This window comes from Nerophis ophidion, linkage group LG15 (assembly GCF_033978795.1).
Source record: "Nerophis ophidion isolate RoL-2023_Sa linkage group LG15, RoL_Noph_v1.0, whole genome shotgun sequence".
Classification (NCBI taxonomy): Eukaryota; Metazoa; Chordata; class Actinopteri; order Syngnathiformes; family Syngnathidae; genus Nerophis; species Nerophis ophidion.
The window spans coordinates 1255291-1281310 of record NC_084625.1 but is presented as its reverse complement, the minus strand read 5'-3'; the positions used below and the strand labels follow the sequence as shown (position 1 = coordinate 1281310).

Genomic DNA, 26020 nt, shown 5'->3' with positions numbered 1-26020 from the left:
CACCTCTGCCTGGGACATCAACAACACTAGTCAAGTGACACCACAGTACTAGTCAAGTGACACCACAGTACTAGTCAAGGACCACCTCTGCTGGAACATCCATCAACAACACTAGTCAAGTGACAGCACAATACTAGTCAAGGACCACCTCTGCTGGGACATCAACAACACTAGTCAAGTGACACCACAGTACTAGTCAAGTGACACCACAGTACTAGTCAAGGACCACCTCTGCTGGAACATCCATCAACAACACTAGTCAAGTGACAGCACAATACTAGTCAAGGACCACCTCTGCTGGGACATCATCAACACTAGTCAAGTGACACCACAGTACTAGTCAAGGACCACCTCTGCTGGAACATCCATCAACAACACTAGTCAAGTGACACCACAGTACTAGTCAAGGACCACCTCTGCTGGAACATCCATCAACAACACTAGTCAAGTGACAGCACAATACTAGTCAAGGACCACCTCTGCTGGGACATCATCAACACTAGTCAAGTGACACCACAGTACTAGTCAAGGACCACCTCTGCCTGGGACATCAACAACACTAGTCAAGTGACACCACAGTACTAGTCAAGGACCACCTCTGCCTGGGACATCAACAACACTAGTCAAGTGACACCACAGTACTAGTCAAGTGACACCACAGTACTAGTCAAGGACCACCTCTGCTGGAACATCCATCAACAACACTAGTCAAGTGACAGCACAATACTAGTCAAGGACCACCTCTGCTGGGACATCAACAACACTAGTCAAGTGACACCACAGTACTAGTCAAGGACCACCTCTGCCTGGGACATCAACAACACTAGTCAAGTGACACCACAGTACTAGTCAAGGACCACCTCTGCCTGGGACATCAACAACACTAGTCAAGTGACACCACAGTACTAGTCAAGGACCACCTCTGCCTGGGACACCACAGTACTAGTCAAGTGACACCACAGTACTAGTCAAGTGACACCACAGTACTAGTCAAGGACCACCTCTGCTGGGACATCAACAACACTAGTCAAGGGACACCACAGTACTAGTCAAGTGACACCACAGTACTAGTCAAGGACCACCTCTGCTGGGACATCCATCATCAACACTAGTCAAGTGACAGCACAATACTAGTCAAGGACCACCTCTGCTGGGACATCATCAACACTAGTCAAGTGACACCACAGTACTAGTCAAGGACCACCTCTGCCTGGGACATCAACAACACTAGTCAAGTGACACCACAGTACTAGTCAAGGACCACCTCTGCCTGGGACATCAACAACACTAGTCAAGTGACACCACAGTACTAGTCAAGTGACACCACAGTACTAGTCAAGTGACTATACGACTAATGCATTTGTTAAAGTAAAAGTGACTACAGTACTAGTCAAGTGACACAATACTAGACAAGGGATTAGAGTACTAATATATTTTAGAGTAAAAGTACTAGGAAAGTGACACCAGCGTATGAGTAAAGTAACTAGACTACTAATACAATTATTTGAGTACTAGTTAAGTGATGAAGAGACCTAGTTAAGTGGCAATACAAGTTGACTAGAGTACTAGTATAGTGACTGCATAGTATTGGTAAAATGACTATAGAGTACTGGTAAGGTGATGAGAGTACTAGTAAAGTGACTATAGAGTACTAGTAAAGTGACTATCAAGTACTAATAAGGTGATGAGTACTAGTAAAGTGACTATAGAGTACTAGTAAAGTGACTATAGAGTAGTAGTAAAGTGAGTATCAAGTACTAATCAGGTGATGAGAGTACTAGTAAAGTGACTAAAGAGTACTAGTAAAGTGACTATAGAGTATTAGTAAAGTGACTAGAGTACTTGTAAGGTGACTAGAGTACTAGTAAGGTGATGAGAGTACTAGAAAAGTGACTATAGAGTACTAGTAAAGTGACTGTAGAGTACTAGTGAGGTAATCAGAGTACTAATAAATGACTAAAGTATTAGTAAAGTGACCGTATAGTATTGCCAAAATGGCTATAGAGTACTAGTAAAGTGACTATAGAGTACTAGTAACGTGATGAGAGTATTAGTAAAGTGACTATAGAGTACTAGTAAAGTGACTATAGGGTACTAGTAACGTGATGATAGTATTAGTAAAGTGAATATAGAGTACTAGTAAAGTGATGAGAGTACTAGTAAAGTGACTATAGCGTACTAGTAACGTGATGAGAGTAGTAGTAAAGTTACTATAGAGTACTAGTAAAGTGACTATAGAGTACTATTAAGGTGATGAGAGTTAGTAAAGTGACTATAGAGTACTAGTAAAGTGACTTTAAAGTAATAGTAAGGTGATGAGTTTTAGTAAAGTGACTAGAGTACTAGTAAAGTGACTATAGAGTACTAGTAAGGTGATGAGAGTACTAGTAAAGTGACTGTAGAGTACTAGCGAGGTAATGAGTACTATTAAATGACTAAAGTATTAGTAAAGTGACCGTATAGTATTGTCAAAGTGGCTATAGAGTACTAGTAAAGTGACTATAGAGTACTAGTAAAGTGATGAGAGTATTAGTAAAGTGACTATAGAGTACTAGTAACGTGATGAGAGTATTAGTAAAGTGACTATAGAGTACTAGTAACGTGATGAGAGTATTAGTAAAGTGACTATAGAGTACTAGTAGTGACTTTAGAGTACTAGTAAGGTGATGAGGGTACTAGTAACGTCTCTATTGAGTACTAGTAAAGTGACAATAGAGTACTAGTAGTGACTTTAGAGTACTAGTAAGGTGATGAGAGTACTAGTAAAGTGACTATAGAGTACTAGTAAAGTGACTATAGAGTACTAGTAAGATGATGAGAGTACTAGTAACGTGACTATAGAGTACTAGTAAAGTGACTATAGAGTACTAGTAAGGTGATGAGAGTATTCGTGAAGTGACTATGGAGAACTAGTAAGGTGATGAATTTTATTAAAGTGACTAGAGTACTAAAAATGATAAGAGTACTAGTTAAGTGATTAAAGAGAACTCGTAAAGTGTTAAGGGACTAGTGTGGGAATAGAGGTGTTAGAGTAGTAGTAAGTAGTCACACCTTCCTGAGGTTTGGAGATGATGTTGCTGCTGCTCTTCTTGACTTTAGTGTGCGGGACACAGGGAGACATCTTCCCTGACAAGGAGAATAGATGTAGAAGTAACTATGTGGACTAAATGTTGACTACAGGAGAATAGATGTACAAGTAACTATGTGGACTAAATGTTGACTACAGGACAATAGATGTACAAGTAACTATGTGGACTAAATGTTGACTACAGGAGAATAGATGTACAAGTAACTATGTGGACTAAATGTTGACTACAGGACAATAGATGTAGAAGTAACTATGTGGACTAAATGTTGACTACAGGACAATAGATGTAGAAGTAACTATGTGGACTAAATGTTGACTACAGGAGAATAGATGTAGAAGTAACTATGTGGACTAAATGTTGACTACAGGACAATAGATGTAGAAGTAACTATGTGGACTAAATGTTGACTACAGGACAATAGATGTACAAGTAACTATGTGGACTAAATGTTGACTACAGGAGAATGGATGTACAAGTAACTATGTGGACTAAAGGGGAATAAATGTACAAGTAACTACGTGGACTAAATGTTGACTACAGGAGAATGGATGTACAAGTAACTATGTGGACTAAATGTTGACTACAGGACAATAGATGTACAAGTAACTATGTGGACTAAATGTTGACTACAGGAGAATAAATGTACAAGTAACTATGTGGACTAAATGTTGACTACAGGACAATAGATGTAGAAGTAACTATGTGGACTAAAGGAGAATAGATGTACAAGTAACTATGTGGACTAAATGTTGACTACAGGACAATAGATGTACAAGTAACTATGTGGACTAAATGTTGACTACAGGAGAATAGATGTACAAGTAACTATGTGGACTAAATGTTGACTACAGGAGAATAGATGTACAAGTAACTATGTGGACTAAATGTTGACTACAGGAGAATAGATGTACAAGTAACTATGTGGACTAAATGTTGACTACAGGAGAATAGATGTACAAGTAACTATGTTGACTAAATGTTGACTACAGGAGAATAGATGTACAAGTAACTATGTGGACTAAATGTTGACTACAGGAGAATAGATGTACAAGTAACTATGTTGACTAAATGTTGACTACAGGAGAATAGATGTACAAGTAACTATGTGGACTAAATGTTGACTACAGGAGAATAGATGTAGAAGTAACTATGTGGACTAAATGTTGACTACAGGACAATAGATGTAGAAGTAACTATGTGGACTAAATGTTGACTACAGGACAATAGATGTACAAGTAACTATGTGGACTAAATGTTGACTACAGGAGAATGGATGTACAAGTAACTATGTGGACTAAAGGGGAATAAATGTACAAGTAACTACGTGGACTAAATGTTGACTACAGGAGAATGGATGTACAAGTAACTATGTGGACTAAATGTTGACTACAGGACAATAGATGTAGAAGTAACTATGTGGACTAAAGGAGAATAGATGTACAAGTAACTATGTTGACTAAATGTTGACTACAGGACAATAGATGTACAAGTAACTATGTTGACTAAATGTTGACTACAGGAGAATAGATGTACAAGTAACTATGTGGACTAAATGTTGACTACAGGAGAATAGATGTACAAGTAACTATGTTGACTAAATGTTGACTACAGGAGAATAGATGTACAAGTAACTATGTGGACTAAATGTTGACTACAGGAGAATAGATGTAGAAGTAACTATGTGGACTAAATGTTGACTACAGGACAATAGATGTAGAAGTAACTATGTGGACTAAATGTTGACTACAGGACAATAGATGTACAAGTAACTATGTGGACTAAATGTTGACTACAGGAGAATGGATGTACAAGTAACTATGTGGACTAAAGGGGAATAAATGTACAAGTAACTACGTGGACTAAATGTTGACTACAGGAGAATGGATGTACAAGTAACTATGTGGACTAAATGTTGACTACAGGACAATAGATGTACAAGTAACTATGTGGACTAAATGTTGACTACAGGAGAATAAATGTACAAGTAACTATGTGGACTAAATGTTGACTACAGGACAATAGATGTAGAAGTAACTATGTGGACTAAAGGAGAATAGATGTACAAGTAACTATGTGGACTAAATGTTGACTACAGGACAATAGATGTACAAGTAACTATGTGGACTAAATGTTGACTACAGGAGAATAGATGTACAAGTAACTATGTGGACTAAATGTTGACTACAGGACAATAGATGTACAAGTAACTATGTGGACTAAATGTTGACTACAGGAGAATAGATGTACAAGTAACTATGTGGACTAAATGTTGACTACAGGAGAATAGATGTACAAGTAACTATGTTGACTAAATGTTGACTACAGGAGAATAGATGTACAAGTAACTATGTGGACTAAATGTTGACTACAGGAGAATAGATGTACAAGTAACTATGTTGACTAAATGTTGACTACAGGAGAATAGATGTACAAGTAACTATGTGGACTAAATGTTGACTACAGGACAATAGATGTACAAGTAACTATGTGGACTAAATGTTGACTACAGGAGAATAGATGTACAAGTAACTATGTGGACTAAATGTTGACTACAGGAGAATAGATGTACAAGTAACTATGTTGACTAAATGTTGACTACAGGACAATAGATGTACAAGTAACTATGTGGACTAAATGTTGACTACAGGAGAATAGATGTACAAGTAACTATGTGGACTAAATGTTGACTACAGGAGAATAGATGTACAAGTAACTATGTGGACTAAATGTTGACTACAGGAGAATAGATGTACAAGTAACTATGTGGACTAAATGTTGACTACAGGAGAATAGATGTACAAGTAACTATGTGGACTAAATGTTGACTACAGGAGAATAGATGTACAAGTAACTATGTGGACTAAATGTTGACTACAGGAGAATAGATGTACAAGTAACTATGTTGACTAAATGTTGACTACAGGACAATAGATGTACAAGTAACTATGTGGACTAAATGTTGACTACAGGAGAATAGATGTACAAGTAACTATGTGGACTAAATGTTGACTACAGGAGAATAGATGTACAAGTAACTATGTTGACTAAATGTTGACTACAGGACAATAGATGTACAAGTAACTATGTGGACTAAATGTTGACTACAGGAGAATAGATGTACAAGTAACTATGTGGACTAAATGTTGACTACAGGAGAATAGATGTACAAGTAACTATGTGGACTAAATGTTGACTACAGGAGAATAGATGTACAAGTAACTATGTGGACTAAATGTTGACTACAGGAGAATAGATGTACAAGTAACTATGTGGACTAAATGTTGACTACAGGAGAATAGATGTACAAGTAACTATGTTGACTAAATGTTGACTACAGGACAATAGATGTACAAGTAACTATGTGGACTAAATGTTGACTACAGGAGAATAGATGTACAAGTAACTATGTGGACTAAATGTTGACTACAGGACAATAGATGTACAAGTAACTATGTGGGCTAAATGTTGACTAAAGGAGAATAGATGTAGAAGTAACTATGTTGACAAAAAGAGAATAGATATAGAAGTAACTATGTGGACTAAAGGAGAATAGATGTAGAAGTAACTATGTTGACTAAAGGAGAATAGATGTAGAAGTAACTATGTTGACTAAAGGAGAATAGATGTAGAAGTAACTATGTGGACTAATGGAGAATAGATGTAGAAGTAACTATGTTGACTAAAGGAGAATAGATGTAGAAGTAACTATGTTGACTAAAGGAGAATAGATGTAGAAGTAACTATGTTGACTAAAGGAGAATAGATGTAGAAGTAACTATGTGGACTAAAGGAGAATAGATGTAGAAGTAACTATGTTGACTAAAGGAGAATAGATGTAGAAGTAACTATGTTGACAAAAAGAGAATAGATGTAGAAGTAACTATGTTGACTAAAGGAGAATAGATGTAGAAGTAACTATGTTGACTAAAGGAGAATAGATGTAGAAGTAACTATGTTGACAAAAAGAGAATAGATGTAGAAGTAACTATGTTGACTAAAGGAGAATAGATGTAGAAGTAACTATGTTGACTAAAGGAGAATATATGTAGAAGTAACTATGTGGACTAAATGTTGACTAAAGGAGAATAGATGTAGAAGTAACTATGTGGACTAAAGGAGAATAGATGTAGAAGTAACTATGTTGACTAAAGGAGAATAGATGTAAAAGTAATAATGTTGACTAAATGTTGACTAAAGGAGAATAGATGTAGAAGTAACTATGTTGACTAAAGGAGAATAGATGTACAAGTACCAATGTTGACTAAATGTTGACTAAAGGAGAATAGATGTACAAGTACCAATGTTGACTAAATGTTGACTAAAGGAGAATAGATGTAGAAGTAACTATGTGGACTAAATGTTGACTAAAGGAGAATGGATGTAGAAGTAACTATGTTGACTAAAGGAGAATAGATGTAGAAGTAACTATGTTGACAAAAGGAGAATAGATGTAGAAGTAACTATGTTGACTAAAGGAGAATAGATGTAGAAGTAACTATGTTGACTACAGGAGAATAGATGTAGAAGTAACTATGTTGACAAAAGGAGAATAGATGTAGAAGTAACTATGTTGACTAAAGGAGAATAGATGTAGAAGTAACTATGTTGACTACAGGAGAATAGATGTAGAAGTAACTATGTTGACAAAAGGAGAATAGATGTAGAAGTAACTATGTTGACAAAAGGAGAATAGATGTAGAAGTAACTATGTTGACTAAAGGAGAATAGATGTAGAAGTAACTATGTTGACTAAAGGAGAATAGATGTAGAAGTAACTATGTTGACTAAAGGAGAATAGATGTAGAAGTAACTATGTTGACTACAGGAGAATAGATGTAGAAGTAACTATGTTGACAAAAGGAGAATAGATGTAGAAGTAACTATGTTGACAAAAGGAGAATAGATGTAGAAGTAACTATGTTGACTAAAGGAGAATAGATGTAGAAGTAACTATGTTGACTAAAGGAGAATAGATGTAGAAGTAACTATGTTGACTACAGGAGAATAGATGTAGAAGTAACTATGTTGACTAAAGGAGAATAGATGTAGAAGTAACTATGTGGACTAAAGGAGAATAGATGTAGAAGTAACTATGTGGACTAAAGGAGAATAGATGTAAAAGTAACTATGTGGACCAACACATTGTTGTTTACCTTCCTTCTGCAATCGAGCAGACACGCTGAAGTGGTCAGAGAGGTCAGCAGCTCTTTGACCTTTGGACCTCCAAGCTTCTTCTTGAGCTTCCATCTGCTCCTTCCTCTCCTGGATGGACCTGTGGGTCTCCATGGCAACCTCTCTCATCTTCTGGAAACCACCAACAACACAAACTGGACTTGATGATGGCGTTTATTAGAAGGAAGACATCCTGAAGAACACGGCAGGACCACAACACTGGCAGGGTGACCTCAGGGTGACCTTGAGCACCTTGGCAGGAAATGGGAGAATCTTTGACTACCTAACACTTCTAAACAATTACCATTCCTGGGGGGACGATTCCATTCTAGATCAAGTTTCGGTTCAACCCGATTCTTGTAATATATGCGGAGAAGTAGAAGTAAAGATTCTGCTTGAAGAATAGAAAAGATAGTGTACTTCTACTTAAAGATATCTCTTAGTACCTTCTCCTTCATGCTCTGCTCCAGCTCCCACAGGTGAGCGTGTTGGTTGCCTACAGCCACATCCAGCGCTCCCTGCTTCCTGCTGAGTCTGTTCCTCCACTCGTCCTCGCCGCTCCTCTTCAGCAGAGCCACCCTGAGACCAGGAAGCAGGGGATTATTCTTCTTTCTCCTCACAACTGACATGACCAAGACTGCAACATTCACTTCACTGAAGGAACACTTCTGGAAATCTAGTTTTGACCTCAGCCTCCATTAATGACCAACAAACACCACTTTGCCAAAAGTATTTGGCCACCTCTCCAAATGATGAGAGTCACTAATCACTTGGCCCGATGTATCAAATCAAGCACTTAAGGATGGAGACTGTTTGTGAGAGAATGGGCCGCTCTCAGTGATTTCCAGCGTGGAACTGTCACAGGATGCCACCTGTGCAACAAATCCAGTCCTGAAATGTCCTCCCTCCTAAATATCCCAAAGTCAACTTTATGATAAGAAAAGTGAAGAGTTTGGGAACAACAGCAACTCAGCCAGCAAGTGGTAGGCCAGGTAAAGTGACAGAGAGGTCAGCATAGTGCAAAGACTTTCTGCACACTCACTTGCTACACAGCTCCAAACTTCATGTCACCTTCCAATTAGCCCACGTACAGGACGCAGAGAGCTGCATGGAATGGCCCTCCATGGCCGATCAGCTGCATCTAAGCCATACATCAGCAAGTCCAATGTAAAGCGTGGGATGCAGTGGTGTAAAGGACATCACCACTGGACTGATGAATCACACTTTTCCATCTGGCAATCTGACGGACCAGTCTGGGTTTGGAGGTTGCCAGGAGAATGCTACATTTTGGACAGCTTTGGGCTGAGTGTGAAATTTGGTGGAGGAGGAATTATGGTGTGGGGCTGTTTTTCAGGAGTTGGGATTGGCCCCTTATTTCCAGTCAAAGGAACTTTGAATGCTCCAGGATACCAAAACGTTTTGGACAATTCCACGTGGGAACAGTTTGGACCCTTTCCTCTTCCAACATGACTGTGCACCAGTGCACAAAGCAAGGTCCATAAAGACATGGATGACAAGAGTCTGGTTTGGATGCACTTGACTGGCCTGCACAGAGTCCTGACCTGAACCCGCTAAAACACCTTTGGGATGAATTAGAACGGAGACTGAGAGCCAGGCCTTCAGTGTGTGACCTCACCAATGCACTTTTGGAAGAATGGTGGGAAATTGCTATAAAGACACTCTGCAACCTTGTGGACAGCCTTCCCAGAAGAGTTGAAGCTGTAATAACTGCAAAATTCTCATATTGAACCCTATGGGTTAGGACTGGGATGACACTTGTACTTCATATGTGAGTCAAGGCAGGTGGACAAATACTTTTGGCAACATGGTGCATGTGAAAGACTTGCACACACACATCTGTTCCAAGGTCTTTTGGAATAAATACACACATACTTATTTCCAGCTAAGCATTTTAGAATGTGACTCTTTCATCACCGTGGATTCATTCCTGCACTTCCTGTGTGGACCACAAGACTCACCTCTCCTTCACAGACAGGTGTGCGGCCGCCATCGCCTCACGCATGTCGCCCGTCTCATGTGCGGCCGCCATCGCCTCACGCATGTCGCCCGTCTCATGTGCGGCCGCCATCGCCTCACGCATGTTGCCTGTCTCATGTGCGGCCGCCATCACCTCACGCATGTTGGCTGTCTCATGTGCGGCCGCCATCACCTCACGCGTGTTGCCTGTCTCATGTGCGGCCGCCATCGCCTCACACATGTCGCCCGTCTCATGTGCGGCCGCCATCGCCTCACGCATGTTGCCTGTCTCATGTGCGGCCGCCATCGCCTCACGCATGTTGGCTGTCTCATGTGCGGCCGCCATCACCTCACGCATGTTGCCCGTCTCATGTGCGGCCGCCATCACCTCAAGCATGTCGCCCTCGGACCGCAGCAGGCTGGCAGGGAGTTGGGTGTGGGCGGAGTGTGTGTCTGCCAGCGGGGGATGGTACACACCTTTGGGCCTGGCAGAAGTGGTCTGTGGCATCTCTGCAGCACGCACGCGCACACACACACACACACACACACACACACACACACACACACATTTGTATTATTTAGCAGTGTGTAATGTTATAGAATGTTTATTTCAGTGAGATGAGTCAAACACAACAATGGCAGCTGTGAACAACACTAACTTATTTATCAGTAACTGTCTGGAATGGACTTATGTTGTCTTTAAATCAGAGATGTCTTTGTTTTTAATCAAGTTAAAGCTCATGATGCGGACACATTTGTTACTGGATACTTCCTAATAGGCTCCTGCCTTGGAGACTGTGTATGTGTAAGTAATACACAACTATAATTATTTGGTACTTGTTCATGTTGTCACCTTTAATTGGTCAATGATTACCTACGTCTAGCGAGTGTGCTATTGTGTGCTTAACTGTTGTGTAGCTGCTGGTAGCCTATAGCCTAGCATGTTTACCTTCCACCAATGACTTTAGTAAAATAGAAGAACTACACACAATAAGTTTTTTTGGTGAGACAGTAAGTTAAATGATGCAGACACGTTTGTTACTGGATACTTCCTAATACACGTTTGTATGTGTAAGTAATATACAACTATAATTATTGGTGCTTGTTTATGTTAATCATCACATTTGTTTGCTCAATGATTATGACCTATGTCTCGCTTGTGTGCTATTGTGTGCTTAGCTGTTGTGTAGCTGCTAATAGGCAATAACTTAGCATGTTTAACTCCTGTAAATGACTTTAGTGCAATAGAAGAAATTGTGTGCTAATTGGAGGAAATTTAGATGTTTACTTTGCACAAGTAAACACGCTGCAGGACTGCTTGTATCGCACATGGTATCACACACAAGTAAACACGCTGCAAGACTGCTTGTATCGCACATGGTATCACACACAAGTAAACACACTGCAAGACTGCTTGTATCGCACATGGTATCACACACAAGCAAACACGCTGCAAGACTGCTTGTATCGCACATGGTATCACACACAAGTAAACACACTGCAAGACTGCTTGTATCGCACATGGTATCACACACAAGCAAACACGCTGCAAGACTGCTTGTATCGCACATGATATCACATACAAGTAAACACGCTGCAAGACTGCTTGTATCGCACAAGTAAACACGCTGCAGGACTGCTTGTATCGCACATTACCACACACAAACAAACACACTAAAAGACTGCTTGTATCGCACATGATATCACACACAAGCAAACACACTGCAGGACTGCTTGTATCGCACATGATATCACACACAAACACTGTAGGAATGCTTTTATCACACATGATATCACACAAGTAAACACGCTGCAGGACTGCTTGTATCGCACATGATATCACACACAAGTAAACACACTGCAGGACTGCTTGTATCGCACATGGTATCACACACAAGTAAACACGCTGCAAGACTGCTTGTATCACACAAGTAAACACGCTGCAGGACTGCTTGTATGGCACATGATATCACATACAAGTAAACACACTGCAAGACTGCTTGTATCGCACAAGTAAACACGCTGCAGGACTGCTTGTATCGCACATTACCACACACAAACAAACACACTAAAAGACTGCTTGTATCGCACATGATATCACACACAAGCAAACACACTGCAGGACTGCTTGTATCGCACATGATATCACACACAAACACTGTAGGAATGCTTTTATCACACATGATATCACACAAGTAAACACGCTGCAGGACTGCTTGTATCGCACATGATATCACACACAAGTAAACACACTGCAGGACTGCTTGTATCGCACATGGTATCACACACAAGTAAACACGCTGCAAGACTGCTTGTATCACACAAGTAAACACGCTGCAGGACTGCTTGTATGGCACATGATATCACATACAAGTAAACACACTGCAAGACTGCTTGTATCGCACAAGTAAACACGCTGCAGGACTGCTTGTATCGCACATTACCACACACAAACAAACACACTAAAAGACTGCTTGTATCGCACATGATATCACACACAAGCAAACACACTGCAGGACTGCTTGTATCGCACATGATATCACACACAAACACTGTAGGAATGCTTTTATCACACATGATATCACACAAGTAAACACGCTGCAGGACTGCTTGTATCGCACATGATATCACACACAAGTAAACACACTGCAGGACTGCTTGTATCGCACATGGTATCACACACAAGTAAACACGCTGCAAGACTGCTTGTATCACACAAGTAAACACGCTGCAGGACTGCTTGTATGGCACATGATATCACATACAAGTAAACACACTGCAAGACTGCTTGTATCGCACAAGTAAACACGCTGCAGGACTGCTTGTATCGCACATTACCACACACAAACAAACACACTAAAAGACTGCTTGTATCGCACATGATATCACACACAAGCAAACACACTGCAGGACTGCTTGTATCGCACATGATATCACACACAAACACTGTAGGAATGCTTTTATCACACATGATATCACACAAGTAAACACGCTGCAGGGCTGCTTGTATATCACATGATATCACACACAAGCAAAAACTGCAGGACTGCTTGTATCGCACATGATATCACATACAAGTAAACAGTGCAGGACTGCTTGTATCGCACATGATATTACACAGAAGTAAACACGCTGCAGGACTGCTTGTATCACACATGATATCACACACACAAGCAAACACACTGCAAGACTGCTTGTATCGCAGATGATATCACACACAAGTAAACACACTGCAAGCCTGCGTGTATCGCACATGATATCACACACAAGTAAACACACTGCAGGACTGCTTGAATCTCACATGATATCACACACAAGTAAACACACTGCAGGACTGCTTGAATCTCACATGATATCACACACAAGTAAACACGCTGCTCGACTGTTTGTATCGCACATGATATCACACACAAACACTGTAGGGCTACTTGTATCGCACATGATCTCACACACAAGTAAACACGCTGCAGGGCTGCTTGTATCGCACATGATACCACACACGTAAAAACTGCAGGACTGCTTGAATCGCACATGATACCACACACGTAAAAATGGCAGGACTGCTTGTATCGCACATGATATCACACACGTAAAAACTGCAAGACTGCTTGTATCGCACATATCACATACAAGTAAACACACTGCAGGACTGCTTGTATCGCACATGATATCACACAGAAGTAAACACGCTGCAGGACCGCCTGTATCGCACATGATATCACACACAAGTGCATACATAGTGTGAGATGATATCAAAAAGTGAACCTTCTAACCTGCACAGAAAGTTTGTCTTCTCTGCACTTCCTGCTGGTCAGAGTTCTGGGGGGTTGACCACAGCCACTGCTCTTCCTCTTCCTCCCTCCTGGTTGCCACTCGCCCATCAGGAGAGGATGACCTCCTCTTCCCTGCTTCCTCTTCCTGAGACCACCTCCCACTGGCTTCGTCCACCTGGTGGACCTCACCTGGTGGTCTGGTCAGGTGGATGTCACCTGCCTGCTCGCTGCATAGCGTGACTCCGCCTCCTCGCCGTGTGGAAGAGGAGGAAGAAGACAGGTGCTGCAGAGGAGGAGACACACACACACACTTCAGTCATGGAAACACTCAACTATTTCACATGACTTATGGAAAAAAGCACGCATCATACAGAGTACATGATCTATACACACATATATACATACATACATACATACACATATATATATATATATATATATATATATATACATACATACATATATATATATATATATATATATATATATATATATATACATATATGCTTACAAACATCAGTCGTTTACCAAGCAAAGGTAACACGCAAGGACATTAACACATCCGACACGTACGTAGGATTAACCGAAGGAGCGTTCAAAACAAGATGGAATAATCACAACGCCTCTTTTAGAAACCAGACTTTGCAGAATTCTACAGAACTCAGCAAACACATTTGGAACCTCAAAGACAATAATGTTGAATATTCAATAACATGGCAAATTCTTGCATCCAGCACACCTTACAACAGTGGTAATAAAAGATGCAACCTATGCTTAAAAGAGAAACTGTTTATTGTATATCATCCAGACCTGTCATCCCTCAACAAGCGCAGTGAAATCATATCAACATGCCGTCACAGACGGAAACACCTCCTAGGTAACACATGAGCCAATCACCACGCCCCTACGCCTGCCTGTACACACACACATACATACATATACATATATATATATATATATATATATATAGGTGTGGGAAAAATCACAAGACTACATCTCTACAGAACTGTTTCATGAGGGGTTCCCTCAATCATCAGGAGAAAAAAAAACCTGATGATTGAGGGAACCCCTCATGAAACAGTTCTGTAGAGATGAAGTAGTCTTGTGAATTTTCCCACACCTATATATATATATATAGTACAGTATATATATATGTCTTAATTAGATCATCCAGAGAATAGTGCTCGAAACCGTGGTAGAGCGCAATATATGCATGTGTGTATATATGTATATACATATATATGTTTATACACACACACACATATAAATATATATATATATATGTCTTAATTAGATCATCCAGAGAATAGTGCTCGATACCGTGGTAGAGCGCAATATATGTAGGTGTGGGGAAAATTACAAGACTACTTCATCTCTACAGAAGTGTTTCATGAGGGGTTCCCTCAATCATCAGGAGATTTTAATGGAAGCATTCACATACAATGGTTTATATAGAGCACAGAGTGGGTGGGTACAAGCAGGCGTAGGGTGTGGTGATTGGCTCATGTGTTACCTAGGAGGTGTTTCCGTTTGTGGCGGCATGTTGATAGGATTTCACTGCGCTTGTTGAGGGATGAAAGGTCTGGATGATATATAATAAATAGCTTCTCTTTTAAGCATAGGTTGCATCTTTTATTACCACTGTTGTAAGGTGTGCTGGATGCAAGAATTTGCCATGTTATAAGTAAACATTGATTGATTGATTGATATTGAATATTCAACATTATTGTCTTTGAGGTTCCAAATGTGCTTGCTGAGTTCTGTAGAATTCCGCAGGTTTTGGTTTCTAAAAGAAGCCTTTTGATCGTTCCATCTGGTTTTGAACTCCCCCTCGGGTAATCCTACGTACGCGTCGAATGTGTTAATGTCCTTGCGTGTTACCTTCGATTGGTAAACGACTGATGTTTGTAAGCACCCCCCGTTGAGAGGGAAATGAGGTTTTATGCGGCAGTTGCAGTCGTTCTGTCTAGGGGCAGACGGCCCTTTTGCAATTGCTTTATTGTGGTTTGAAATAATTAGTTTGATGTTATTCATACAGCTGTAGCTCAATTTAATGCTGTTCTTGTTGAATACTTTTCTTAGGATATTGCCTTTGGGGAAGTGTTTGTCGATCAGAGTGAGGAACTTGTGGCCAATATTAGTCGAGACGTTTTTGCTGTATGGAGGGTTGTACCAGATAATGTTGTTTCGTTTTCTGCTCTTTTTTGGTTGGTTTTCTGGAGTGGGTTCATAGGTGAGGGTGAAGTTGTATCCGCTTTCATCAAGTGCTTTCTGGTATGGGGGGGTTGCTTGGTCAAATTCAGCTTTGCTAGATGACAGCATCGATAGCCTTTTATTAATTCCGGTAGGTATTCTTTTCGTGGTGGTGGGTGGGAAACATCAAAATCGATGTAGAAAAGGGGCAAATAAGAATCCTGATTCAGATACGAATCTATTTTTTTTGCCCCTCTACCATAGAGAACCTGCTGGTCCTATCTGCTACCATGTAGAAGAGGAAGCTGCTCCTACCTGATACCATAAAATAAAGAAGCTGGTGCTTCCTACTAGCATGTAGAAGATGTAGGTGGTGCTACCTACTAGCATGTAGAAGATGGAGGTGGTGCTTCCTACTAGCATGTAGAAGATGTAGGTGGTGCTACCTACTAGCATGTAGAAGATGGAGGTGGTGCTACCTACTAGCATGTAGAAAATGTTGGTGGTGCTACCTACTAGCATGTAGAAGATGTAGGTGGTGCTACCTACTAGCATGTAGAAGATGTAGGTGTTGCTTCCTACTAGCATGTAGAAAATGTAGGTGGTGCTACCTACCAGCATGTAAAAGATGTAGATGGTGCTACCTACTAGCATGTAGAAGATGTAGGTGGTGCTACCTACTAGCATGTAGAAAATGTTGGTGGTGCTACCTACTAGCATGTAGAAGATGTAGGTGGTGCTACCTACTAGCATGTAGAAGATGTAGGTGGTGCTTCCTACTAGCATGTAGAAGATGTAGGTGGTGCTACCTACTAGCATGTAGAAGATGGAGGTGGTGCTACCTACTAGCATGTAGAAAATGTTGGTGGTGCTACCTACTAGCATGTAGAAGATGTAGGTGGTGCTACCTACTAGCATGTAGAAGATGTAGGTGTTGCTTCCTACTAGCATGTAGAAAATGTAGGTGGTGCTACCTACCAGCATGTAAAAGATGTAGATGGTGCTACCTACTAGCATGTAGAAGATGTAGGTGGTGCTACCTACTAGCATGTAGAAAATGTTGGTGGTGCTACCTACTAGCATGTAGAAGATGTAGGTGGTGCTACCTACTAGCATGTAGAAGATGTAGGTGTTGCTTCCTACTAGCATGTAGAAAATGTAGGTGCTGCTACCTACTAGCATGTAGAAGATGTAAGTGGTGCTACCTACTAGCATGTAGAAGATGTAGGTGGTGCTACCTACCAGCATGTAGAAGATGTAGGTGGTGCTACCTACTAGCATGTAGAAGATGTAGGTGGTGCTACCTACTAGCATGTAGAAGATGTAAGTGGTGCTACCTACTAGCATGTAGAAGATGTAGGTGGTGCTACCTACTAGCATGTAGAAGATGTAGGTGGTGCTACCTACTAGCATGTAGAAGATGTAAGTGGTGCTACCTACTAGCATGTAGAAGATGTAGGTGGTGCTACCTACCAGCATGTAGAAGATGTAGGTGGTGCTACCTACTAGCATGTAGAAGATGTAGGTGGTGCTTCCTACTAGCATGTAGAATATGTAGGTGGTGCTTCCTACTAGCATGTAAAAGATGTAGATGGTGCTATCTACTAGCATGTAGAAGATGTAGGTGGTGCTACCTACTAGCATGTAGAAGATGTAGGTGTTGCTTCCTACTAGCATGTAGAAAATGTAGGTGGTGCTACCTACCAGCATGTAAAAGATGTAGATGGTGCTACCTACTAGCATGTAGAAGATGTAGGTGGTGCTACCTACTAGCATGTAGAAGATGTAAGTGGTGCTACCTACCAGCATGTAGAAGATGTAGATGGTGCTACCTACTAGCATGTAGAAGATGTAGGTGGTGCTACCTACTAGCATGTAGAAGATGTAGGTGGTGCTACTTACTAGCATGTAGAAGATGTAGGTGGTGCTACCTACTAGCATGTAGAAGATGTAGGTGGTGCTACCTACTAGCATGTAGAAGATGTAGACGGTGCTACCTACTAGCATGTAGAAGATGTAGATGGTGCTACCTACTAGCATGTAGAAGATGTAGACGGTGCTACCTACTAGCATGTAGAAGATGTAGACGGTGCTACCTACTAGCATGTAGAAGATGGAAGTGGTGCTACCTGCTAGCATGTGGAAGATGTAGGTGGTGCTACTTACTAGCATGTAGAAGATATAGGTGGTGCTACCTACTAGCATGTAGAATATGTAGGTGGTGCTACCTACTAGCATGTAGAAGATGTAGATGGTGCTTCCTACTAGCATGTAGAAGATGGAGGTGGTGCTACCTACCAGCATGTAAAAGATGTAGATGGTGCTACCTACTAGCATGTAGAAGATGTAGGTGGTGCTACCTACTAGCATGTAGAAGATGTAGGTGGTGCTACCTACTAGCATGTAGAAGATGTAGGTGGTGCTACCTACTAGCATGTAGAAGATGTAGGTGGTGCTACCTACTAGCATGTAGAAGATGGAGGTGGTGCTACCTACCTGCTCCAGGTGTTTGAGAGTGATGGGTTGAGTCTGGTAGCGAGTGTTGTTCCTGCGCTGGCGAGTGTCGGGCCTGCTGCGAGTCACTCTGCTAGCGGGCTGAGCTAGTCGGTTGAACAGCGCCATCTTCTCCGCCAGGCTGAGAGTGCAGAGGTCGGCCTCCTCTTGCACTCCACCCCCCACCCTGGTCTCCGCCTCCTGGAGGTCTGGTGTGGGTTCCCGCGTGACGTTGTTGTGATGCGACGTCACCTGCAGGCTGCAGTCGGTCACAAGCACAGCATCATACTTTGTGGCCATGCAGCTTGCAGTCCAAAACAGCCAAACTTTACAATCAGAGCAGTAACAACTTGAAATGATGATCAGTGATCATAATGATAGTCATTAGAAATATAAATTAGAACAACAATGACTATTTGGGCTGCACATAAAAGTTGATTCACATCACTTCCATTCTGAATCAATGGATCATTTTCATTTAACAAAAATCTTAATATATGTATGTTATTTTTTTAAAATGAAAATTAATTTAAAACAAATCATTTTCAAGCCATATTCATGCAACAAGAGGAAGCTTTTTTTTAACCTGGTTTGAAAAAGTTTCATGATAATTATTAGTTAATTATTCATTACTATTATACCAAATAATCTAATACAATCCTCTTTATTTATTAACAAAAGTGTCTCCCGAGTGCTGCAAATACAAGGTTATGCAGAGGTGTGGAGTTAAACATGTGATGTGTGGAGTTAAACATGTGATGTGTGGAGTTAAACATGTGATGTGTGGAGTTAAACATGTGATGTGTGGAGTTAAACATGTGATGTGTGGAGTTAAACATGTGATGTGTGGAGTTAAACATGTGATGTGTGGAGTTAAACATGTGATGTGTGGAGTTATACATGTGATGTGTGGAGTTAAACATGTGATGTGTGGAGTTAAACATGTGATGTGTGGAGTTAACATGTGATGTGGGGAGTTAAACATGTGATGTGTGGAGTTAAACATGTGATGTGTGGAGTTAAACATGTGATGTGTGGAGTTAAACATGTGATGTGTGGAGTTAAACATGTGATGTGTGGAGTTAAACATGTGACGTGTGGAGTTAAACATGTGAAGTGTGGAGTTACACATGTGATGTGTGGAGTTAAACATGTGAAGTGTGGAGTTAAACATGTGACGTGTGGAGTTAAACATGTGACGTGTGGAGTTAAACATGTGACGTGTGGAGTTAAACATGTGATGTGTGGAGTTAAACATGTGATGTGTGGAGTTAAACATGTGATGTGTGGAGTTAAACATGTGATGTGTGGAGTTAACATGTGATGTGGGGAGTTAAACATGTGATGTGTGGAGTTAAACATGTGATGTGTGGAGTTAAACATGTGATGTGTGGAGTTAAACATGTGATGTGTGGAGTTAAACATGTGATGTGTGGAGTTAAACATGTGACGTGTGGAGTTAAACATGTGATGTGTGGAGTTAAACATGTGATGTGTGGAGTTAAACATGTGATGTGTGGAGTTAAACATGTGTGATGTGTGGAGTTGAACATGTGACGTGTGGAGTTAAACATGTGATGTGTGGAGTTAAACATGTGATGTGTGGAGTAAACATGTGATGTGTGGAGTTAAACATGTGATGTGTGGAGTTAAACATGTGATGTGTGGAGTTAAACATGTGATGTGTGGAGTTAAACATGTGATGTGTGGAGTTAAACATGTGTGATGTGTGGAGTTAAACATGTGATGTGTGGAGTTAAACATGTGATGTGTGGAGTTAAACATGTGATGTGTGGAGTTAAACATGTGATGTGTGGAGTTAAACATGTGATGTGTGGAGTTAAACATGTGATGTGTGGAGTTAAACATGTGATGTGTGGAGTTAAACATGTGATGTGTGGAGTTAAACATGTGATGTGTGGAGTTAAACATGTGATGTGTGGAGTAAACATGTGATGTGTGGAGTTAAACATGTGATGTGTGGAGTTAAACATGTGATGTGTGGAGTTAAACATGTGATGTGTGGAGTTAAACATGTGACGTGTGGAGTAAACATGTGTGATGTGTGGAGTTAAACATGTGATGTGTGGAGTTAAACATGTGATGTGTGGAGTTAAACATGTGACGTGTGGAGTTAAACATGTGAAGTGTGGAGTTACACATGTGATGTGTGGAGTTAAACATGTGAAGTGTGGAGTTAAACATGTGATGTGTGGAGTTAAACATGTGACGTGTGGAGTTAAACATGTGACGTGTGGAGTTAAACATGTGATGTGTGGAGTTAAACATGTGATGTGTGGAGTTAAACATGTGATGTGTGGAGTTAACATGCGATGTGGGGAGTTAAACATGTGATGTGTGGAGTTAAACATGTGATGTGTGGAGTTAAACATGTGATGTGTGGAGTTAAACATGTGATGTGTGGAGTTAAACATGTGATGTGTGGAGTTAAACATGTGACGTGTGGAGTTAAACATGTGAAGTGTGGAGTTACACATGTGATGTGTGGAGTTAAACATGTGAAGTGTGGAGTTAAACATGTGACGTGTGGAGTTAAACATGTGACGTGTGGAGTTAAACATGTGACGTGTGGAGTTAAACATGTGATGTGTGGAGTTAAACATGTGATGTGTGGAGTTAAACATGTGATGTGTGGAGTTAAACATGTGATGTGTGGAGTTAACATGTGATGTGGGGAGTTAAACATGTGATGTGTGGAGTTAAACATGTGATGTGTGGAGTTAAACATGTGATGTGTGGAGTTAAACATGTGATGTGTGGAGTTAAACATGTGAGGTGTGGAGTTAAACATGTGACCTGTGGAGTTAAACATGTGATGTGTGGAGTTAAACATGTGATGTGTGGAGTTAAACATGTGATGTGTGGAGTTAAACATGTGACGTGTGGAGTTAAACATGTGACGTGTGGAGTTAAACATGTGATGTGTGGAGTTAAACATGTGATGTGTGGAGTTAAACATGTGATGTGTGGAGTTAAACATGTGATGTGTGGAGTTAAACGTGTGATGTGTGGAGTCAAACGTGTGATGTGTGGAGTTAAACGTGTGATGTGTGGAGTTAAACATGTGATGTGTGGAGTTAAACGTGTGATGTGTGGAGTTAAACGTGTGATGTGTGGAGTTAAACGTGTGATGTGTGGAGTTAAACGTGTGATGTGTGGAGTTAAACGTGTGATGTGTGGAGTTAAACATGTGATGTGTGGAGTTAATCATGTGATGTGTGGAGTTAAACATGTGATGTGTGGAGTTAAAAATGTGATGTGTGGAGTTAAACATGTGATGTGTGGAGTTAAACATGTGATGTGTGGAGTTAAACATGTGATGTGTGGAGTTAAACATGTGATGTGTGGAGTTAAACATGTGATGTGTGGAGTTAAACATGTGATGTGTGGAGTTAGACATGTGATGTGTGGAGTTAAACATGTGACGTGTGGAGTTAAACATGTGACGTGTGGAGTTAAACATGTGATGTGACGAGTTAAAGATGTGATGTGTGGAGTTAAACATGTGACGTGTGGAGTTAAAGATGTGATGTGTGGAGTTAAACGTGATGTGTGGAGTTAAACATGTGATGTGTGGAGTTAAACGTGTGACGTGTGGAGTTAAACATGTGATGTGTGGAGTTAAACATGTGATGTGTGGAGTTAAACATGTGATGTGTGGAGTTAAACATGTGATGTGTGGAGTTAAACATGTGATGTGTGGAGTTAAACATGTGATGTGTGGAGTTGAACATGTGACGTGTGGAGTTAAACATGTGACGTGTGGAGTTAAACATGTGACGTGTGGAGTTAAACATGTGATGTGTGGAGTTAAAGATGTGATGTGTGGAGTTAAACATGTGACGCGTGGAGTTAAACATGTGATGTGTGGAGTTAAACATGTGACGTGTGGAGTTAAACATGTGACGTGTGGAGTTAGACATGTGATGTGTGGAGTTAAACATGTGATGTGTGGAGTTAAACATGTGACGTGTGGAGTTAAACATGTGATGTGTGGAGTTAAACATGTGATGTGTGGAGTTAAACATGTGACGTGTGGAGTTAAACATGTGATGTGTGGAGTTAAACATGTGACGTGTGGAGTTAAACATGTGATGTGTGGAGTTAAAGATGTGACGTGTGGAGTTAAAGATGTGATGTGTGGAGTTAAAGATGTGATGTGTGGAGTTAAAGATGTGTGGAGTTAAACATGTGACGTGCGGAGTTAAACATGTGACGTGCGGAGTTAAACATGTGATGTGTGGAGTTAAACATGTGATGTGTGGAGTTAAACATGTGATGTGTGGAGTTAAACATGTGATGTGTGGAGTTAAACATGTGATGTGTGGAGTTAAACATGTGACGTGTGGAGTTAAACATGTGACGTGTGGAGTTAAACATGTGATGTGTGGAGTTAAAGATGTGATGTGTGGAGTTAAACATGTGATGTGTGGAGTTAAACATGTGATGTGTGGAGTTAAACATGTGATGTGTGGAGTTAAACATGTGATGTGTGGAGTTAAACATGTGACGTGTGGGGTTAAACATGTGACGTGTGGAGTTAAACATGTGACGTGTGGAGTTAAACATGTGATGTGTGGAGTTAAACATGTGACGTGTGGAGTTAAACATGTGATGTGTGGAGTTAAACATGTGACGTGTGGAGTTAAACATGTGATGTGACGAGTTAAAGATGTGATGTGTGGAGTTAAACATGTGCCGTGTGGAGTTAAAGATGTGATGTGTGGAGTTAAACGTGATGTGTGGAGTTAAACATGTGATGTGTGGAGTTAAACATGTGACGTGTGGAGTTAAACATGTGATGTGTGGAGTTAAACATGTGATGTGTGGAGTTAAACATGTGATGTGTGGAGTTAAACATGTGATGTGTGGAGTTAAACATGTGATGTGTGGAGTTGAACATGTGACGTGTGGAGTTAAACATGTGACGTGTGGAGTTAAACATGTGACGTGTGGAGTTAAACATGTGATGTGTGGAGTTAAAGATGTGATGTGTGGAGTTAAACATGTGACGTGTGGAGTTAAAGATGTGACGTGTGGAGTTAAAGATGTGACGTGTGGAGTTAAAGATGTGATGTGTGGAGTTAAAGATGTGTGGAGTTAAACATGTGACGTGCGGAGTTAAACATGTGACGTGCGGAGTTAAACATGTGATGTGTGGAGTTAAACATGTGATGTGTGGAGTTAAACATGTGATGTGTGGAGTTAAACATGTGATGTGTGGAGTTAAACATGTGATGTGTGGAGTTAAACATGTGACGTGTGGAGTTAAACATGTGACGTGTGGAGTTAAACATGTGATGTGGGGAGTTAAACATGTGATGTGTGGAGTTAAACATGTGATGTGTGGAGTTAAACATGTGATGTGTGGAGTTAAACATGTGATGTGTGGAGTTAAACATGTGATGTGTGGAGTTAAACATGTGATGTGTGGAGTTAAACATGTGACGTGTGGAGTAAACATGTGATGTGTGGAGTTAAACATGTGATGTGTGGAGTTAAACATGTGATGTGTGGAGTTAAACATGTGACGTGTGGAGTTAAACATGTGAAGTGTGGAGTTACACATGTGATGTGTGGAGTTAAACATGTGAAGTGTGGAGTTAAACGTGATGTGTGGGGTTAAACATGTGACGTGTGGAGTTAAACATGTGACGTGTGGAGTTAAACATGTGATGTGTGGAGTTAAACATGTGATGTGTGGAGTTAAACATGTGATGTGTGGAGTTAAACATGTGATGTGTGGAGTTAAACATGTGATGTGTGGAGTTAAACATGTGATGTGTGGAGTTAAACATGTGACGTGTGGAGTAAACATGTGATGTGTGGAGTTAAACATGTGATGTGTGGAGTTAAACATGTGATGTGTGGAGTTAAACATGTGACGTGTGGAGTTAAACATGTGAAGTGTGGAGTTACACATGTGATGTGTGGAGTTAAACATGTGAAGTGTGGAGTTAAACATGTGATGTGTGGAGTTAAACATGTGACGTGTGGAGTTAAACATGTGACGTGTGGAGTTAAACATGTGATGTGTGGAGTTAAACATGTGATGTGTGGAGTTAAACATGTGATGTGTGGAGTTAAACATGTGATGTGTGGAGTTAAACATGTGACGTGTGGAGTTAAACATGTGAAGTGTGGAGTTACACATGTGATGTGTGGAGTTAAACATGTGATGTGTGGAGTTAAACATGTGAAGTGTGGAGTTAAACATGTGATGTGTGGAGTTAAACATGTGATGTGTGGAGTTAAACATGTGATGTGTGGAGTTAAACATGTGACGTGTGGAGTAAACATGTGATGTGTGGGGTTAAACATGTGATGTGTGGAGTTAAACATGTGATGTGTGGAGTTAAACATGTGACGTGTGGAGTTAAACATGTGAAGTGTGGAGTTACACATGTGATGTGTGGAGTTAAACATGTGATGTGTGGAGTTAAACATGTGAAGTGTGGAGTTAAACATGTGATGTGTGGAGTTAAACATGTGACGTGTGGAGTTAAACATGTGATGTGTGGAGTTAAACATGTGATGTGTGGAGTTAAACATGTGATGTGTGGAGTTAAACATGTGATGTGTGGAGTTAAACATGTGATGTGTGGAGTTAAACATGTGATGTGTGGAGTTAAACATGTGATGTGTGAAGGAGCGACTCACGTGGCAGCGATGACCACCTCCTCCGTGGTGACTGGTTGAGTTCTGGATCGGTCTTGAGTCCGTCTGAGCCGGCGTTCCACCGCAGTGTTCCTAGAGTGTGGCTTACTGACTCCAAGGAGGTTTTTCTCCAGCTCCTGGTGGAGAATATTGACAAGGATGAAAGGATGGTGCATGAAGAAGGATGACAAGGATGAGAGGATGGTGCATGAAGAAGGATGACAAGGATGAGAGGATGGTGCATGAAGAAGGATGACAATGATGACAGGATGGTGCATGAAGGATGACGACAAGGATGAGAGGATGGTGCATGAAGAAGGATGACAAGGATGAGAGGATGGTGCATGAAGAAGGATGACAAGGATGAGAGGATGGTGCATGAAGAAGGATGACAATGATGAGAGGATGGTGCATGAAGAAGGATGACAAGGATGAGAGGATGGTGCATGAAGAAGGATGACAAGGATGAGAGGATGGTGCATGAAGAAGGATGACAAGGATGAGAGGATGGTGCATGAAGGATGACAAGGATGAGAGGATGGTGCATGAAGAAGGATGACAAGGATGAGAGGATGGTGCATGAAGAAGGATGACAATGATGACAGGATGGTGCATGAAGGATGACGACAAGGATGAGAGGATGGT

General features: G+C 40.8%; 1 protein-coding gene across 1 annotated transcript in view; it reads right to left on the bottom strand.

Moving 5' to 3' along the window:
- The window catches only part of LOC133569897 (supervillin-like), a gene marked incomplete at its 5' end in the record, with an annotated part of 172032 nt that overhangs the window by 56396 nt on the left and 89616 nt on the right, over positions 1 to 26020 (bottom strand). The window contains 7 exons of the mRNA XM_061922486.1: positions 3052 to 3126; positions 8243 to 8393; positions 8708 to 8840; positions 10241 to 10748; positions 14012 to 14294; positions 18701 to 18956; positions 25379 to 25512. Coding sequence (XP_061778470.1) covers positions 3052 to 3126; positions 8243 to 8393; positions 8708 to 8840; positions 10241 to 10748; positions 14012 to 14294; positions 18701 to 18956; positions 25379 to 25512 — 1540 coding nt within the window. The remainder of the gene's footprint in view (positions 1 to 3051; positions 3127 to 8242; positions 8394 to 8707; positions 8841 to 10240; positions 10749 to 14011; positions 14295 to 18700; positions 18957 to 25378; positions 25513 to 26020) is intronic.